The following is a 20272-nucleotide window of genomic DNA, read 5'->3' as shown; positions in this document are numbered from 1 at the left end:
CCAAGTTCCAGGGTTGTCGTCCCCTTCCCTCCCTCCGAATTCCAGGGTCCCCCTCCCTCCCTCCCTCTGAGTTCCAGGGTCGTCCCCCCCTCCCTCCCTCCCTCCGAGTTCCAGAGTCGTCCCCCTTCCCTCCCTCCCTCCAAGTTCCAGGGTCATCCCCCCTCCCTCACAGTTCAAGGGTCGTAGTTCCTCCCTTCCAGTTCCAGGCCCCCTCCCTCCAAATTTAAAAGTTATCTTGACTTACCCATTCGGGGTTACGGCGGCCAGCAGCAGCGGTAAACGGCGTGCAGGCTCGGCCCTTCTCTCTCTGAGCTCTGGTCCCACCCTTGCGGAAACAGGAAATGAGGGCGGGACCAGAGCTCAGAGAGAGAGAAGGGCTGAGCCTGCACGCCGTTTACTGCTGCTGCTGGCCGCCGTAACCCCAACTGGGTAAGTCAGCGTTGCTGGGCTGGTGAACTCAGAAGGGACTGCCGAACTGAGAGGGGGTGGCGGGGGGCTTGAAGGGGGGGTCACTGTTGCAACTGGGAGGAGGGCTCCGAGGGCGGGAGGGCGGGACACGGTGCGAGGAACTGAGTCAGGCGGCTCTTTCTTCAGATCAGGAGGGCTCCGAGGGCGGGACACGGCGAGCGATGAGAAGATGGAGGGCTCCGAGGGTGTGGCACTGAGAGCGAGTGCGATTGCCTGTGGTTGGTCCCTTCTCCTTCTGATGTCGTGTTACCATGCAACCTTCCCTGCCCTCGGAGGACGGAGCGATTACGAAGCCTACGAACACTACAGGGCTTCACTACTACACGGCTGTCACGTTTTCCAAGCAGGAAACTGGGTTGTGAGCCCTTGGACCACTGCCGAGGAGCGGCAGTGGCAGGCAAAACCACCCCACACCGGAGGCAAGGCAGAACTCTGATAAGCAGTTAGGCTTCACCTACACATGGCCACCTTTCACCAGGAGTTGAACCCCTGGCTGCAGGCGGCCAGCAAGACTTATAGGACAGGGCAGGAACAGGATCCCAACAAGGCAGCACAGGGACTGAGGGTCAGAGGGGAAAGGAATATACAGGGACAGCAAGGCAGGGACAGGCTGAGCTAAAGGACAAGACAGAAAGCTGCAAGCAGCCACTAAAACAGGAAACAAAACACTGAATAACAAGACACAGAACTGAAAGCTGCAGAGCAGCCACAAAGACACAAACAGACAAAGACTAAACACAAAACTATAACCCAGAGACAGGACTAGCAAACAAACAACAACCTAATCTAACTACCCACTGACTAAAACAGACAAGAATCAAGGCAAGGAACCAGACTGAGCAGAAGTGCAAACAGCACCCCAACAAACCTCAGGCCTTAGGCGATGCAAAGGCAAAGCAGAAAGATTTCAGAATGGCTAATAAGCCCAGCAGCAGCTGAGGCTCAGATGCAGCAATCACCAGGCAACTATGGGAGCTGTGCAGGTTCAAACAAAAAGAGCAAGTCTGGCAGTCTGGAAGATCTGGACCGGACTTGGCTGAAATCTGGAACTGGTGACAATAACCAGACAGTTCATTGCAGCCACCAGGTCTGGCCACCAGGTGGCGAGAAGAAGGAGAGCACGAAACATGGGCACAACCGTGACAACGGCTTCACTGCCACTGCTACGGAGTCAGCTTCAGAACGTTGGAGGTACGAATTATTATATTAAATGATGTGTGCCTGATTGGTCTCCATATTTTAACTGTTGATGAAGCATAAAACTTTCTTTTTTATGTACAAGCATTGCTGGTTCTGTTTGAGCTGGTACAGAACAGGAAGCACTGTTATAAAAATAAGGGGACCTTTTAGTAAGTTATTTTAAGCAACTACCGTGGGTTTTACAACATGTTAAATGTTAGCATGAGCCCATGATATTGATTAAAGTGTGTTAAAATAGCCAGGGTGGTTAAAAAAATACAAAACACCTATACTAGCAGCTTAACACAGGATTGATCAGTGCATGGGTGTGGAGGAGTGGCCTGTTTTTATGGAAGGCTGACCCCCAGTGGTACTAGAGGGCAGTGTGATCCATTTTGCCCCCTTAGTCAGAAGGGGAGGGGGACCTCTCCTACCCTGTCCCATTAGACCACTATGAATGTCCTCCAGGTAAATTCCAGGGGGTCTTGGGGAGGGGGAGGGGTCAGGGAGTGGGAGTAGGTCAGGGTGCTGTTAGGGGAGGAGCTTTAGAAGAGATGGGGCTTCCTATGAATGCTATGGTTGAGCGAGAGAAGTTGCCAGGAAGGTCAGATCAGAGAGGGTTTCTCTTGTTGGGAGGATTGGATCCGAGGAGGGGCTTTTTGGGGGGAGGGGGATAAGATTAGAGAGATGATTCTCATCTGGGGGGGGATTGGATCTGAGGAGGATATGTAATACTTAGAGGGGATGAGATGGGGGGATATGTTGGGTGGAGGGGTTGCCCCCATGACTGTGATGTATTTGTCATTTGGAGTGGGCTCGCACTTCAGTACATGCAGTGCTATGTAGCACCAGAGCATCCACCTGTCCGATCCTGCATGTAATGTGATACCTGTGCAATAAGTGTCTGTCTTGTGTGGTAATACAAAGTCTTACTGCAGTTTAGTAAACAGCCCCTTAAGTTTCATTCATAGGAATTTGAAGGCATCTGATTAGCTAATGCTTTCATTTTTATCTGTAGATACACAACCTTATAATAAAATGTGTGTTTGCTATATTTCTAATACTCTAGCATATCATACAAATTTCTTGGCATAGAATATTTGTAAAGACAAAACAATACCTTTCCATAGAGTTTTCCAGACTTGTTCATAGCTAAAAAGTATTCACTTTCCACTCCTTTGATTGCCACTACTCCAACTGCCACCGTTCTGATCTCCAGGATACCTGAAAAGAATAATTTTGATGTCTGTAAAGTGGTCATTTGTTGTTATTTGATCCAAGAAGGGCTCTTTCCTATTAAGCAGTTTCAGTAGACTTTATTTTTACTTAAAAGCAATTTAGGCAATTGGTGCCTTAGTCTTGGTACCCAATGCCATGCACTTAGTGTCAATTCTATAATGGTATGTTGGCTCCAAGATTCCATTATAGAATACTAGTGTAAGTTGGCATTGGAGCATCTTTATTAAGGCACGTCCTCTTAAGAGTTGGCACGTCTAGGTATGCCAAGTGACCTGCGCAGTTTATAGTATTCTATAAAATATATGTGTAACTGAGACACCTGTGGCCCACTCATGCTCCACCCACGTGAAGATTACCCTTGTAGTTAGGTGCTATGGCACTTAGATGCCACCTCATAGAATAGTGCCTAGTGCACATAGGCGCCTGTCAATTAATGGTGCCTTTGATGCATGTAAGTGGCATATACTTGTAGGTGCCAGGGTATAGAATTGCAATGTATGAAAATAGCTATGATGGATATTATATAAAACTAGTAAAAAAGACCCGTTTCTGACACAAATGAAACGGGCGCTAGCAAGGTTTTCTTCGGAGTGTGTATGTTTGAGAGAGTGTGTGTGCGAGTGAATGTGTGAGAGAGAGAGAGTGAATGTGCGAGTGTTTGTGGGAGAAGAGAGAGAGAGTGAATGTGCGAGTGTTTGTGGGAGAAGAGAGAGAGAGTGAATGTGCGAGTGTGTGTGACAGAGAGAGAGAGAGTGAGTGTGGGTGCAAGTGTGTTTGTGAGAGAGAGAATGTGTGTGAGTGCGTATGTGAGCCATAGTGAGTGTGATAGAGTGTGTTTCACACAGATACAGTGTGTGTGAGAGAGAGGGAGTGTGTGTGTGTGAGACAGATAGAGTGTGAGAGAGTATGTGTGCAATACACAGACTCTCTGTGAGACCGAGAGATTGTTTGAGAGTGACTGTGTGACACATAGAGAGTGAATGTGATACAGTGTGAGACATAGAGTGTGTGAGAGACAGTGTGTGTGGTATACTTGCATTACATAAACTAGACTACATTTATTAAAGGAGAAAATACATGAAAGAGAGAGAATATAATTTTCAAAATGATTTAGCTATTTAAATAGCATCACACATACAGTTGTATATTCAAAGCATGGAGTTTTCCTCCTGCAGATAAAAACAAGTATTATTCTAAGGGAGGCTACCTATGTTATTTCCCTTTTAAAATTGCCTACAGTGTCTGCAGGGATGTATGCACATACCTTGGATTGTATGTACTGTATTTCAATTTTTAAATTACTGTTGGCTATTTCTAGCAGGTCACTGTCTACCTGGTCTGTATTTAGATTGTGAATTCTTTTTCAGATTTGTTTTCTTCATATTGCTTATCAATATGCTGTAAAGCAAGGCATCCCAATCTTTTTGTGCCTGTGACCCCATGACTCTGGTCAAATAAAACTGTGACCCCCTGTAGGTATAGAATAATGATATATCTATGGAGAGCCCACCTAGGTCATGACCCTGAAAACAGATTTTGTGATCCCCTTTGGGAAGTGCTCTGCTGTAAAGTGAACAGTTTCACATACCTTGGGTAAATAGCACATTTCAGAGCACTAATAAGAAATTGACCAGTGCCACCTTGTTGAAGGAATAGAAACCTTAGCACTTTCAAATGATGAAAAACAGACCACTGAATGCTGTGCATATAGCACAATGAAGTATCTGTCTGACTTTCTGTGCATTGAGAATTAACCAGATTAAAAATATATTGGCACATGAAGATTACAAACTTAAATAGTAACCTATGTAACTTTGTAAGCAGGGGCGTAGCCACGGGTGGGCCTGGGTGAGCTCAGGCCCACCCATTTCCACCCAAGGCCCACCTAAAAATAGTGGATCGCAATCGGGCATCATGGTGGCTAAGAAGTTTCTTTTCCCGCCCTCACCCCCACCGCGAAGCGTGTAGTTTAAATTAAGGGCGCCAGCTGGCAGCGATTCACAGAGAACCACTGTGGAGCCTTCCCTCTGCAACGATCTGACCTCTCTGAAACAGGAAGTTGCGACAGAGAGAGTGGATCACGGCAGAGGGAAGGCCCTGGAGAGGGTCTCCGTCTGTGATTCGCTGTCGGCTGGTGCCCTTAATTTAAAGTAGAAGCAGCGCAGTGAGAATGAGGGAGGAAAAAGGACGGAGTAATGCTGACCTGCGGGGCGGGCTGGGAGTGAGTGGCTATACCTGCAGGGTGGGAGAGTGGCGGGCTGGGAGACAGTGGCTGCACCTGGGGGGGGCTGGAGGCCGAAGGGAAGTGAGAGAGGTTCAGGACCTGCAAGGGGGGGGGGGGGGAGAAGGCTAACTGGCTGGAGGGAAGGGGGCGAGGTTTGGGACCTGCAAAGGGGGGGGGGGGGGGTGGCTGGCTGGCTGGAGGGAAGGGATAGGGTTTTGGACCCGCAAAAGTGTGTGTGTGAGTGTGTGTGGGGGGGGGGGGGGGTGGCTGGCTGGCTGGAGGGAAGGAAGGAAGAGGTTCTGGACCTGCAAAAGGGGGGAGTAGGTGACTGGAGGCAAGGGACAGAGGTGCTGGACTTTTTTTTTGGGGGGGGGAGCTGGAGGTAAGAGAGAGGTGCTGGACCTGCAATAGTGGGAGGACGATGGAGGGAAGGAAGATAGGTGCTGGACCTACAAAGGGGAGAGGCTGGGGACTGGAGGAAAGGAAGGAAGTTGCTGGACCTGCAAGGGGGGGGCAGCTGGAAGGAAGGGAGAGAGGTGCTAGACCTGTGGGGGGGGGGGGCCTGCAGGAGAGGCTGGAGGGAAGGAACAGAGGTGCTGTAGCAGGGGGAGAGATTAGAGGGAAGGGAGAGAGATGATGGGTCAAGGGGATGAAGAAAGAGGGAGACAAATTTTTAACTCACAGTGGAAGAGCCAAAAGCTGGAACGAGATAAGCTGGATAGGTGAGATCGCAGAAGAGAGAGAGACATTGGTGTGGGTGAGGGAGAAAGAGGAAATACAGAAACAGATGTGAGATGCTATATGGGGTGGGGAGGAATTTGGGAATAGAGAGGCTATGCTGGACACTGGGAGGAAGGGGTATATGGACACAGGGGAGAGATACTAGACATAGGGAAGAATAGGAACTCAAAAGGGAGGTACTGGGCATGGGAGGGTATAGGGACACATGGGATGATGCTGGACACGGGTAGGGAAAAAGGCTGATGGATGCAGGAATTTGAACATAGTGGAGATATTGAACAAGGAACCATGGGGACACAGAGATGGGGATGGATGGTGGACATGGAGAGAGAAGACTTGACAAATAGACAGGAGACTCTGGTGAGTGAGTTAAGACAGAGGAAAGAAGAAACCAGAGACTTAGGACCAAGCTGATTTGAAAAATAAAATAGCCAGACAACAAAAGGTAGAAAAATAATTTTATTTTCTGTTTTCTGATTAGAATATGTCAGATTTGGAATATACATCTTGCCAGAGCTGGTGTTAGACATGGCTGGAGCCCAGGCCATTAATTTGGGAGGGAACCCCAAAACCCATCACTAGGCTGCACTGCCTTTAGCTTCCATCATGATTGTGGTTCTCTCTGGCCAGGGGACCAACAGCAATTGCTCCAGTTGCACTCCTCTAACACCATCCCTGTCACGCACTATCTTTATATTTTGCACAGGAGGAAATGCATTTCTTTCTGTTTTTCTGGTATTGTATTGCATGCAAGGTCTGGCTTCCTGGGGTTTTGGTTATTTCTATAATTTGTAGTCAGTTATTCTATATTTAGCATTTTTGTTCCATGTGTGTGATCGAGGTATTCTATTAGCATGAATTTTCTATGTAGACTTCTGTAGTAAGTTTGGTTTGTTCAGTTTTCCCAATAGATGTATTGATATTTTAGGGCTCCTCTGTAATATGTAAGGCAATACCTTTTTCATAGGTAGGATCCTTGTTTTGGAAGTTAGTGCTGGCATTGTAGATTTGCTCTAGGTTATGAGTGACATTTTATTTTAAAGATGGTTTTATTTACTATTTATTTATTTATTTTATTTATTTATTGCATTTGTATCCCACGTTATCCCACCTTTTTGCAGGCTCAATGTGGCTTACAGAGTGTTGTTATGATGTAGTCATTACATGATCTTAGATAGTCGATAATAAGCAAAGGTAGGTAATTTAGATGTAGGTGCTAGGTAGGTGTTGTAAGAGGTGTTTTAGATGCATCTGAGTAATTTGGGGAATAGTTAGTGAGGATGTCCTTAGTAGGCTTTTTTGAAGAGATGTGTCTTCAAAGATTTGCGAAAGCTGGTTAAGTTGTCCATTTTTTTCAGGGCCATGAGTAGTGCGTTCCAGATCTGTGTGCTTTTGTACTCAAAAGTAGTAGCGTATGACTGTTTGTATTTAATTCCTTTGCAGCTGACTGTTTGTATTTAATTCCTTTGCAGCTGGGGAAGTTCAAATTGAGGAATTTGTGGGCCAATCTTTTGACGTTTCTAGGTGGTAGGTCCACTAGGTTTAACATATAGAGAGGGGCGTCTGCGTGGATGATTTTGTGGACGGTTGTGCAGATCTTGAACTCGATTCGTTCCTTGAGTGGTAGCCAGTGTAGTTTCTCTCTTAGCGGTTTTGCTTTTTCAAATTTAGTTTTGCCAAAGATGAGTCTGGCTGCGGTGTTTTGTGCTGTTTGGAGTTTTTTAATGGTCTGTTCTTTACAGCCTGCATACAAAGTGTTACAGTAGTCCAGGTGACTTATTACTAATGATTGTACTAGGGTGCGGAAGATGTTTCTTGGGAAAAAAGGTTTTATTCTCTTGAGTTTCCACATCGTGTAGAACATTTTTTTCGTTGTATTCTCAGTTTCTCTGAGATAGGGAGAGTGCAGTATGGTGTGGTTATGGTAGGGTAGTTGTTTGTATTGTATTGGGAGGTGAGAACTAGACATTGAGTTTTTTCTGCGTTCAATTTTAACTGGAATGAGTCCGCCCAGGAGTGCATGATTTGGAGGCTCTGGTTGATCTCGTTGGTTATTTCGTTTAGGTTACTTTTGAACAGGATGTGGATTGTGACATCGTTTGCGTATATGTAGGGGTTAAGGTTCTGATTGGCTAGAAGTTTGGCTAGTGGTATCATCATAAGGTTGAAGATAGTTAGCGAAAGGGGGGATCCCTGAGGAACTCCACATTCCGGTGTCCAAGGTGGTGATCTATCATTATTCGTTGTTACTTGGTAGGATCTGGTGGTAAGGAATCCTTTGAACCACTTGAGAACTGGGCCTCCGATTCCAAAGTATTCTAGCAGGTGTAGTAGTATTCCATGATCTACCATGTCGAAAGCACTGGACATGTCAAATTGTAGTACGAGTATGTTCTTGCCGGTTGCAATTGTTTTCTTGAACGAATTCATTGCAGATACTAGTGCTGTTTCAGTGCTATGATTTGATCTAAATCCTGATTGGGACTCATGTAGAATTGAGTGTTTAGTCAGGTATTCCGTGAGTTGTTGCATCACTATGCCTTCCATCAGTTTTGTTATGAGTGGGATCAAAGCAACTGGTCGGTAGTTGGTTAGGTCCATAGTGCTTTTCTTGGGATCTTTTGGCAATGGGGTGAGAAGGATATTTCCTTTGTCCGTGGGGAAGAGACCATTGAGGAGTCTGTAGTTTACTTGGTTCGTGAGGTCTTTTGTGAATCATTTGGGGGCGGCTTTTAGTAAGCTGGTAGGGCAGATGTCAAGTTTACATTGAGATTTGGCATATTTTCCAAGCCAGTGTGTAAGTTCGTCTGCTGAGATCAGGTTGAAGTTGGTCCATGATCGATCGGCTGGATATTCCCCAGGCTTTGGGTCTAGGCATTCAAGAATGCTTGTGTACTCAGTGGTATTGCTTGGTATCATGCGTCGGAGCTTTATGATTTTTTCCTTGAAATATATCGCTAGGTTGGTTGCCGATGGGGTTTCTATGCTATTTGAAGTGACCTGTGTGGTGTTTAGGAGATTATTTATAAGTGAGAAGAGTTTATGGGTGTCTTTGTAATTTGGTCCTATTATGGTTCTGTAGTGCGTTCTTTTGGTTTGTCTGATTTTGTATTTGTATTTTCTTTGTAGTTGTTTCCACTCTTTGAGTGTGTGTTCGTCTTTTTTTTTTTTGCTCCAGGCTCTTTCTAGCCTTCTAACCTGTGTTTTTAGTTCTTTCAGTTCTTCGTTGTACCAAGGGATTGAGCTCTTCCTATGAGAGGTTCTAGTTTGGAGGTTCTATATAGTGGCTGTTGAGATTACGGTGAGTAATTGGGGGAAAGCCTGGGGGTTCTGTGGATGCAGAATTTATTTGCAGAATTTAATACTAGACTATACTTTCTGGTATCATTTCTACAGCATGTAACTGGAGAGATATGCTGAAAAGTGTTTGGTCTTGCTATATAGGCTAAGGATGTGTGTTAGGGGACCGAGGCTCAATGGAGGCTGAAGAGTGCAATTTCTTGTATTACCCCCTAGCCCTCAATGTGGCCTGCAGTCACTGAAGCCTACCCTGCTACCCTCATTGAAGTTATTGGGAGTGGGATAGAGGTGGAGCATGGGGTGGGGCATCAGGTGGCAAGTTTTTGAATTTCAAAAAGTTGGCAACCCTGGTGCCCACCCATCTGAACTGTTGGCCCACCCAAAAATTGCCTTCTGGCTACGCCACTGTTTGTAAGTCTTTGTGCTTTGAAAATGAGCTTCAAAGCATTACAAATTTTCATCCAATGTGTTCAGAAAAACTTGAGAAGGCTGTTTTTCTGTGATTAGTTGTGCTTCTTATGCCTTTGTTTATCCAAATATACCTTAAATAGCTTGGTAGGTGTTGTGCTGTAAGGCCCAAAAGCTTGCAACTTCACCCTTTGAAGGATGTGAGTTCTTCCTTTGTAGTCCTAAAACCCTAGTCAGGATACAAGATCTGAACTCTATTTTGCCTTCTGAGAAAAGGTGGATTTACCAGTAGGCAGAGCAAGCAATTGTATATGGGCAGCCATCTTGCTATCTGAATCACCTGTTTTACATAATCAGTAGTGTTGCTGCTGCAGCATCTTGTTGGGGGTGAGGGGGGGAAGATAAATGATTGCCCACATGGAGCCAGGAGCACAAAACAATCACTGCATTTTGCAGTGCATTGCCACTAAACCTTTGGGCAGTCCTGGCCATGTATTTAATTTTAAATGGGTAACATTACAATAACATTACAATAAACAGTACTAGTCACTCTCATGAACAAATTCAAACAAATGATTGCAACTGGCAAGAACATACTACTACTACAATTTGACATGTCTAGTGCCTTTGACATGGTTGATCATGGAATAATAATACATATCCTCGAGTACTTCAGAATTGGAGGCAACGTTCTCAATTGGTTCAAGGGGTTCCTAACCACACGATCATACCAAGTTACATCTAATTCGACTACATCAGCCAAATGGATACCTGAATGCGGAGTTCCACAGGGATCCCTCCTCTCACCGACCTTATTCAATTTATTGAGTATTATTATTATTTATTGCATTTGTATCCCACCTTATCCCACCTCTTTGCAGGCTTAAAGTGGCTTACAATACATCATGAGTAGTGGAAGAATGTTAGTAAATAAACATTTAGTATTACAAAGTATTGGTCATCATGATGATAATTAAACAAAGTTATAGTATACAAGCAGATATTTGAGAAACAGTTCTAAACATAGATAGGCGAGTTGTGCATATTCACATTGGTTGATCTTTGTGGTATGCTTTATTAAAGAGATGGGTCTTCAGTGATATGCGGACGTTCATTCTTTCGTAGATGATTTTAAGCTGCGCGGCAGTGCGTTCCATAACTGTGTGCTCAGGTAGCTAAAGTTTGATGCATGCATTAGTTTGTATTTCATTCCTTTGCAGCTGGGGAAGTGCAGATCAAGGAATGTGCGGGATGATCTTTTGGCATTCCTAGGTGGTAGGTCTATCAGGTCAGACATATAAGCTGGTGCGTCTCCATGGATAATTTTGTGAACTAGTGAGCATATTTTGAACGTGATACGTTCCTTAAGTGGGAGCCAGTGTAATTTTTCTCATAAGGGCTTGGCTCTTTCAAATTTTGGTTTGCCAAATATGAGTCTAGCTGCAGTGTTCTGAGCTGTCTGGAGTTTCTTGATTATTTGTTCTTTGCAGCCGGCAAATAGTGCCTTGCAATAGTCTAGATGACTGAGCACCATTGATTGTACCAGGTTGCGGAAAACACTCCTTGGGAAGAAAGGTCTTATTCTTTTTAATTTCCACATTGAGTGGAACATCTTCTTGGTTGTGTTTTTCGCGTGGTTCTCTAGTGTTAGTGTCGATCAATGGTGACTCCAAGAATTTTTAGGGTTTCTGAAATAGGAAGGTTTAGAGTAGGTGTGTTAATGGCGGTAAATTCTTTCTTGTTGTGTTGGGAGGTGAGTATTAGGCACTGGGTTTTTTCTGCATTGAGTTTTAGCCAAAATGCCGCCACCCAGGAATGCATGATATTGACACTTTGGTTGATGTCATTGGAAATTTCTTTTAGGTCTTGTTTGAATGGGGTGTAGATTGTTATGTCATCTGCATAAATGTACCCTTGGCCAAACTACTATCAAACCAAAACCTCAACCCATATATATACGCAGACGACATAACGATCTACATCCCATTTAAACAAGACTTGACGGAAATCTCCAAGGACATCAACCAAAGCCTACATATCATGCATTCATGGGCGGATGCATTTCAGTTGAAACTCCTCGCAGAAAAAACCCAATGCCTAATACTCACCTCTCAACATAATACGAACAAATTCACCACCATTAACACACCAACACTGAGTCTTCCAATTTCGGACACCCTAAAAATTTTTGGAGTTACCATTGACCGACACCTAACACTTGAGAACCATGCGAAAAACACAACCAAGAAGATGTTTCACTCAATGTGGAAATTAAAAAGAGTAAGACCTTACTTCCCAAGGACTGTCTTCCGCAACCTGGTAAAATCAATGGTACTCAGTCATCTTGACTACTGCAACGCACTCTACGCTGGCTGCAAAGAGCAAATAATCAAGAAACTTCAAACAGCTCAAAACAGCTAGGCTCATATTCGGCAAAACAAAATATGAAAGCGCTAAGCCCCTACGAGAAAAGCTATATTGGCTTCCACTTAAAGAACGCATCACGCTCAAAATATGTACCCTAATTCACAAAATCATTCACGGAGATGCCCCAGCCTACATGTCAGACCTGATACATGTCAGACTTACCACCCAGGAATGCTAAAAAATCATCTCGCACTTTCCTTAATCTTCACTTCCCCAACTGTAAAGGCCTAAAATATAAACTAATGCATGCTTCAACCTTTTCCTACTTGAGCACACAATTCTGGAATGTGCTGCCGCGTAACTTGAAAACGATCTATGAACTAACTAACTTCCGCAAACATTTGAAGACTCATCTCTTTGACAAGGCATGCCACAAAGATCAACTCCTACACAGAAACCTAGAAACAGTATTACAATATTTGCTTGTTAAACTACTACCTTGTTTTATCATCATCATGTTACTCAAGATCTTTCTACAATTCGAAATGTCTATTTTCTTATGTATTTCCACTAATCATGATGTATTCTAAGCCACATTGAGCCTGCAAAAAGGTGGGAAAATGTGGGATACAAATGCAATAAATAATGCAAATACTGTTGTGCTGTCACCATGCAAAAATGTAACCAGAAGTCACATTTCTTGTATGGTTCGCGATGGATTGCAATGAGAAGCAATTTTTTGGTTCATTGTATTTCTCCTGATGAAGTAGCGAAACAATAGGGTCCCTTGCTGTCGAGAAATTAAAAGAGACATTGCGAGTTTGGAAGTATTAACCCATAAAACATTTTTTTGAGGATGTACAACGATTGAATTGGATGATTGCATGCAATCCTCCATTGAAAGTAATCCACCATTGAAGTACGGACTTTGCTCATTCATGCACTGGGGACTACACGAGAAGGAAGGTGTTACAAGGAGTCACTCAGATAAGTCTGAAGACAACAGTTGTTGCTCACAATGTGATTATTGAGGCTCTATACTGGTTATCTGTATTCTGAGAATTAAGAATAGTGTAGTTATTGAACTTCTGAGTGTTTAGAGTCAGTTAGCGTGTTTGAGCTAAGCGAGTGGATTGTTGTGTTTTTCACAAGTTCCATTATTATTCATTGATGTTCAGTGTGGGTGGTTTGATCAGAATTTTGTTAATTGATATGTTTTCCACATTCCGTTTTTTGACCACAATATTTTTTCTCCCCAATTTTGGGTTTATAGGGGAGTTTTTTTGATTATTGTGGTTTTTTTTGGATGGTGGTAGGGCCTGTGATGTTAGCCAATACAGTGGAATCTTATGTATAGGTTCCCTGGGCACCTGAGGCAATTTTTTCAATTACATTTTAATCATTTTTTGATCACAACACCACACTAGCATCATTATGAATAAGGAGTGATAGTAGTAGTTTCTTAACAAATGATACAGACCAGCATGGTGCTATATAATATTATAATTAAGGACAGATCCTATTAACTTCAGAAGTAATGGGGTTATTATTGAAAAGGATTTATGCAGTTAGCTTCAGGTGCTAACTGCATAAGTTCTTTTGTTTCAAGATTATCTTGCTGTCATATGGATACATTTTAGCTGGACAACTTGATATCTAGCCAGAATTTATCTGTATTACAGAAGAAGTTGTGGGAGTGTTCTGGTGATAGGGCTAAAGGGTTTCCAGATAGTGGTGTGATATTCTGTGTCCATCCAGATAATTTCAAATGGCTATCTTGGTTGCAGATATCCCAAACCTAAGATAAAATCTAATTAACAACCGTTGCCAATTATTTCAATCTTTATTACATATTCAGTATACCACATTATCTAGCAATTATTGCCTAAAATCCCCCCAAATATCCAAACATTCATCCACTCACACTATTCCCATAAAATACATAAACAGTTCTACAACATTGTAGTACAGGGAGTGAATGTGTCACTTTTGATTCACAAATATCTAAATAACAAAGCTACTGTTTAACCTTTCTCCTGCACACTGAGTCATTAAAGTTCTAACTTCATTAACATGTTTACACAATTCACTTCTTGCCAGTCTTTTAAGTCCATCTTATTTTATCAGATCTTGTCTTTCTTATGTCTTTTAAAGACCAGCCCCTTGCTCAGTCACTGTTCTCTTCCACAGCAGGCACAACAAAAAGCTTTCTTCACAGCTTGACTCCAAATCCTCACAGGACTGCTACTAAAACTTTCATCAATAGTTCTTTCTTCAATCTCCCATTGCTTCTCACAGCATGCATCAGATTTAACATATCACTTGCTCATTGAGATATATGGATAAGGTGTCCAGATATTTTTAACCCACAATATTCAGCGGGTCTGAGATAAGCACATATCTGGCTGAATATTAGGCATAAACAGATAAATCATCCATTTATCTTTTTGTGGCACCTGCACCATTGAATATCAATCCCAATATCTATTCTACTTTGTGAAATCCAGAAACTAACTTCAAGACATCATGACTGCTCTTCATTTTCCTGCTCCTTTCTCTAAGGGTCCTGTTTACTGAGCCATGCTATAGGCACGCTAGCATTTTTAGCATGTGCTAAAAATTAGCACACTCTATGCTATTGACACCCATCTAGTGTTAGCGCACATATCGCACACTAAAATTGCTAGTGCACATTAGTAAACAGGGTCCTAAGTTTAGTTGGATTTATAATATCACATATCTCAATACAAGAAACAATTCTACCAGTCCCATCATGCTTAGAGCTGGGAACTGAAAAAAGCAGGACTCAGTGTCCTTAGTGGGCAAGTTTGACTTACAAGTATACTTAGTGGTATTATATATTTGCAAGAAGGATGTTTCTGTTTACTAAATACATTTTTGGAGGAATTAGACTATATTAGAAGCAGAGTCAGTGGTAACTGTTCATAGCAAAGCTTATTCTTATTATATCCCTTTGATAGCTCTTAGTTTTACAGTCTGGAAAAATATAACACAAATGTGTGTAACATTTTCATAACTATGGCATATCTGATGCCAAAAATCAGATGAAAGTATACAAGATACTTATTGTAGGCATATTAGCTTGCACTGAAAGAACGTATCAATCATAGCTTTGTTTCCTTGCTTTCTGTATATATTGAAAATAATTTGTTGTGTTACATTCCTTTATTTTTAATGCTAATTCTTAGTTTTGTATAATGTTTACATTATCCACGGGAAATTATAATATAGTGATATTTCCACTAGCTGCTCCATTCATTAAATGAAGGTTTTTCATTGCATATTTTAGATGCATTACTGGTAAACAGTTTTTTGGCATGGTAAATTTGGGGAAAAGATGGATTAGTCATGCAAAATAGTCTAAATGTATGAAAATACATAGCAAAACCCCTGAAAGTTTCTTTTCAGTTAACACTTTCCTATGAGGCATCTCTTTAAGTAATAATCAATTTCCAATCAGAAAACCATGACCTCTGACTTTTCCTCCTCCATATTTTTCTTTCAAATATCTTAATGTATATACTACGCTATTTATTACAACAAACTCTTTTGCATATGCAACTACATTTAAAAACATACGGCAATTCTATAAACAGGCTAATCGGCAGAGGCATGTAACATAGTAACATAGTAAATGACAGCAGATAAAGACTTGAACGGTCCAACCAGCCTGTCCATTAAGATAAACTCATTTTACATGGTATGTGTTACTTTGTATGTATACCTGAGTTTGATTTGTCCTTTCCTTTCTCAGGGCACAGACCATAGAAGTCTGCCCAGTACTGTTCTTGTACTAAGTTCTGAAGCTAAAATCGAAGCCCCTTAAAATTTACACTCCAGCCCATCCCTATCTATTCAGTCACGATCAGGGCTTAGACTGTAGAAGTCTGCCCAGTTCCTGTTTTGTTTCCCAATTACTGGCGTCGCCACCCAATCTCCACTAAGATTCCATGGAACCATTTCTTCTAAACAGGATTCCTTTGTGTTTGAATTCCATTACCGTTTTCATCTCCACCACCTCCCGCGGTAGGGCATTCCACATATCCCACACCCTTTCCGTGAAAAAATACTTCCTGACATTAGTCCTGAGTCTGCCCCTCTTCAACCTCAATTCATGTCCTCTAGTTCTACCGCCTTCCTGTCTCCAGAAAAGATTCGTTTGCAGATTAATACCATTCAGATATTTGAACGTCTGTATTATATCACCCCTGTTTCTCCTTTCCTCCAAGGTATACATGTTCAGGTCAGCAAGTCTCTCCTCGTACGGTTTGCAACACAAATCCCATACCATTTTTGTAGCTTTTCTTTCCACCGCTTCCAGTCTTTTTATATCTTTAGCAAGATACGGCTTCCAAAACTGAACACAATACTCCAAGTGAGGCCTCACCAACGACTTGTAGAGGGGCATCAACACCGCCTTTCTTCTGCTGGTTATGCCACTCTCTATGCAGCCTAGCATCTTTCTGGCCATGGCTGTCGCTTTGTCGCATTATTTCTTCACCTTTAGATCCTCAGACACCAACAGCCCAAGGTCTCTCTCCTGAGTCGAGCTTACTAATCTCTCTTTTGGGTTTCTGCACCCCAAGTGCATCATTCTACACTTCTTGGCATTAAATTTTAACTTCATACTATACCTTGGGTAAACAATATAATTTTTATCTTTTTATAATGCAATTGGTCTGAGCTTCTAGAAAGTTAACTATCCTTTCTTTCAGCAGCGACCCCATTATTTTTTGTACCACCAACGTGAGACTTACCGGTCTGTAGTTTCCCACTTCTTCCCTGTCTCTACTTTTGTGATGAGGGACCACATCCGCTCGTCTCCAATCTCGCGGAACCTCTCCCGTTTCTAAAGATCTATTAAATAAATCTTTAAGAGGTCCTACCAGGACCTCTCTGACCTCCTTCAGTATCCTGGGATGTATCCCATCCGGCCCCATAACTTTGTCCACCTTCAGATTCTTCAGCTGTTTATAGACTCTTTCTTCCGTAAACGGCACAGTATCCACTCCATTCCCAGATGTTCCCTCGGCAGCCAACTGCCTTCTCCAGGATTTTCCTCCGTGAACACCGAAGAGAAATAATTGTTTAGCACATTCGCTTTATCTTCATCACTCTCCACATAGCCATTCTCATTATCGTTCAATTTCGCAATTCCATTCCTATCTCTTCTCCTTTCTCCAATATAACTGAAAAGGGTCTTGTCACCTCTCTTTACATCTTTAGCCATTTTTTCTTCCGCTTGTGCTTTCGCTAGCCATATTTCCCTCTTCGCTTCTTTGAGTTTAATCCAATAATCTTTTCCGTGATCCTCTCGTTGCGTTCTTTTGTGTTTCTTGAAGAAAGCCTCTTTTGCTCTTATTTTTTCAGCTACTTGTTTGGAGAACCATATAGGCTTCCTGCTTCTCTTGTTTTTGTTTTCTTTCCTCACAAAAAGATCAGTCACCATATTTATAGCAGTCTTTAGCTTGGACCACTGTTTTTCCAATTCTCCTATGCCTTCCCACGCCAATAGCTCCTTCTTCATGTATTCCCCCATTATATCAAAATCAATACACTAGACGCTATACTATAAGGCAGTGCCTATGTGTTATAGCATGTAACTGCACATGTAGGCTGAACATGGGCATATTGCCAAACAACACGGGCAACTTATAGAGAACTATCAGTTGCACGATTGATTGGCTTACCTAGGTATACCTACTTACACCAGCCATTTCCATAGCGTAAGTGATTGCATATAACTTTTGGTGTGCCAAAGCAGGTTTGTGCTAATATTCTGTAATGATATAGGCACAGCTATGTACATTTATAGAATTGGCACTAAGTGTTCCCCATTGTTGAAACCTACTTCATAGTGGCAGATTATAGAATTGCACCCTTAAGATGGAGATTTTTATTTCCAATTGAAATACATTAAAACAATAGAACTTTTTGAAGGAAGTGGGAAAATGGTACAGTTTTGGTCAAATTAAAAGTAGCCAGTTTCCAATGAAAGTAATGATGTCAGCTTTGCTTACAGCTAAACAATTAGGATGGAACTCTGTAGAGACTTACTTTTTATTAGCAATGTGTGTCAGCCAAAATATTTTTAGTTTGTTTCAGATTTTTCTGACTTTTTTCCAATTTTCAAGCATTTTGTGTTTGTTTCAGACATTCATTTTAATAAAAAAATGTTACTGCAGCATATTAGTAATTTCTAATGCATACAAATTGATTCCATACACATTTTGTACACACTAAGAGGGATGCTTACTTTACTGAAATGTGCTAAGTTTTGTTTTGTTTTTTTAACTTCCCTCATCTTAAGAGCAAAACTTAAGGTGTGGTAAATGCAAAGCTTATGGTAAATGCAGGGGCTGTGCCCAGCATCTACCTTCCAATACCACACAGGGCAGACATTTACTGTTCAGGTCTATGTTCCATGCCTCTGCAGAGAGGACAGGTCTATCCACGCTGTCTGCTGAGGTATGGAACAGGGCCCCAGTGCAGCTCAAAGTTAAGAAAAATTGAAAATTGATTGCAAGCACCACCGATCTTGTCCTCTCCCACCCCAGGTAGTACCTTTCCCTACAGTGAAGCCCTACAAGATCAGACCCCCTCCCCAAAGAAAAGCTTCCCCTGCCCACTCTCTCAAAAAGAACCCCCACCCCTGAGAAGAAGCCCCCTCAAGAACACCATATCTCATGGCACTAGAGGCTGTAGTGATAAAATGTGCTACTGAGTGCCAAAATGAAGAAGGGGAGAAGTTGAGAATGATAGGAATTGACATCAGAGAATGGAATGTTAAACTACAATCTATAGAGAATGAACTGGACAGATTTAGATATGATATGGTCATTCTGTGTGAAGTGAGATGGAAAGGAGGTAGCAAAATGGGTGTTGGAAAGATATGTTCATGTGCACATTAGCATACGTTTGAATTTGGAATAGTAGTAAGGAAAAGAGCAGCAAAGGCGCTGATGGAATACAATCCAATAAGTGAAAGAGTAATGTAAGCTAGATTCTGAGGTTATCCAAGGAACATGATAGTGATCACAGCATACGCACCAACAGTGATGAGCAGGTTCTAGAATGTCTTTATGAGCAGCAAGATGTAGCTATGGAAAGTACACTGAATTGCTGTAAAATTCCTTATCGGAGATTTGAATGCAAAGATTGGAAAGAATAACACTGGATATGAACACATGATGGAAAAATATGGAACTGGTGAGAGAAATGAAAGAAGTGAATGGCTCCTGGACTTTGTAAAGCAAAATGGTCTGTATGTGGCAAACGCCAAGATCCAGGAAAAGAGAAAGCATAAGTGGACATGGAAATCACCAGATGGACAGACTATGAACATCATCAACTTGATTCTATATGAAAAGAAGCTCACCTGGTAACACAATGCCACGGCTTCCCTAGTGAAGACATTGCATCTGATGGTCAATTAGTGTTATGCAATATCAAGATGCAGCTGAAGAGAAATGAAGTAGCAAAGCACGGAGTGAGAGCCGAGTAACATGACAGAATCAAATTTCAAGAGGAAAAGGAAGTGATAAGGAAGTATATCCAAGAGAACATTAAAATGAAAAACCTGGGAGAATGGGCAAACAAGATAACAGAGGAATTGCAAGATGTAGCAGCTGGAATGGAAGAAGCAAGTAAGACAAGAAAGCAGTGGATTTACAGTGAAACACTGAGGTTGGTGGAAGAAGGGAGTTTGAGCCAAACCAACAATGGCAGAGAATATGTCACCTCTTCTGATATTCTGATAAGAAGAGGTGATGTCAACAGGAATGATGCAATAGAAAAGATGATTGAATGTTGATTAAGAACCTAAGGGGCTCTTTTAGTAAGGCGTATCAAATTGGAACTACCACCTGGCTACTGTGTGGCCCGGGTGTTAATTCCATTTTTGACGTGCATCCAAAACATTTTCTATTTTCTACTGTGTGGTGCTTACCTGACAGTAATCGGCAGTTTACAAGTGCTGACACTTACCACCCAATTAGAACATGAGACCTTACCGCTAAGTCAATGGGTGGTGGTAAGGTTTCAAGCCGAAAATGGACGCTCACTGGTTTTAATTTTGATGCACGTCCATTTTCAGCCACAAAAAAGGCCTTTTTTCCAGGCGCACTGAAAAATAGACCTGTGCGCATCCAAAACATGCACTTACACCAGTGCAGGCCACTTTTCAGCACGCCTTAGTAAAAGGGCCCCTAAAAGAAGAATTCAGTCCTGTCTTGAGAGCCATCAAAGACAAATTAAGAAATGTTCTCACAGACATAGGAGCCAACTTTTTAAAATTATTGGGATGCTAAACCCAATGGAAATTAC

The 20272-nt window shown here is 42.3% G+C and overlaps 1 protein-coding gene across 1 annotated transcript in view; it reads right to left on the bottom strand.

Annotated features, from left to right (window-relative positions):
• FGF7 (fibroblast growth factor 7) overlaps positions 1-20272 on the bottom strand; it is a 165855-nt gene that overhangs the window by 15709 nt on the left and 129874 nt on the right. The window contains exon 3 of the mRNA XM_030189570.1: positions 2768-2871. Coding sequence (XP_030045430.1) covers positions 2768-2871 — 104 coding nt within the window. The remainder of the gene's footprint in view (positions 1-2767; positions 2872-20272) is intronic.

This window comes from Microcaecilia unicolor, chromosome 1 (genome assembly GCF_901765095.1).
Source record: "Microcaecilia unicolor chromosome 1, aMicUni1.1, whole genome shotgun sequence".
NCBI classification, from domain to species: domain Eukaryota; kingdom Metazoa; phylum Chordata; class Amphibia; order Gymnophiona; family Siphonopidae; genus Microcaecilia; species Microcaecilia unicolor.
Note: the sequence above shows the minus strand (reverse complement) of the source record. Positions and strands in the feature narration are given on the sequence as shown.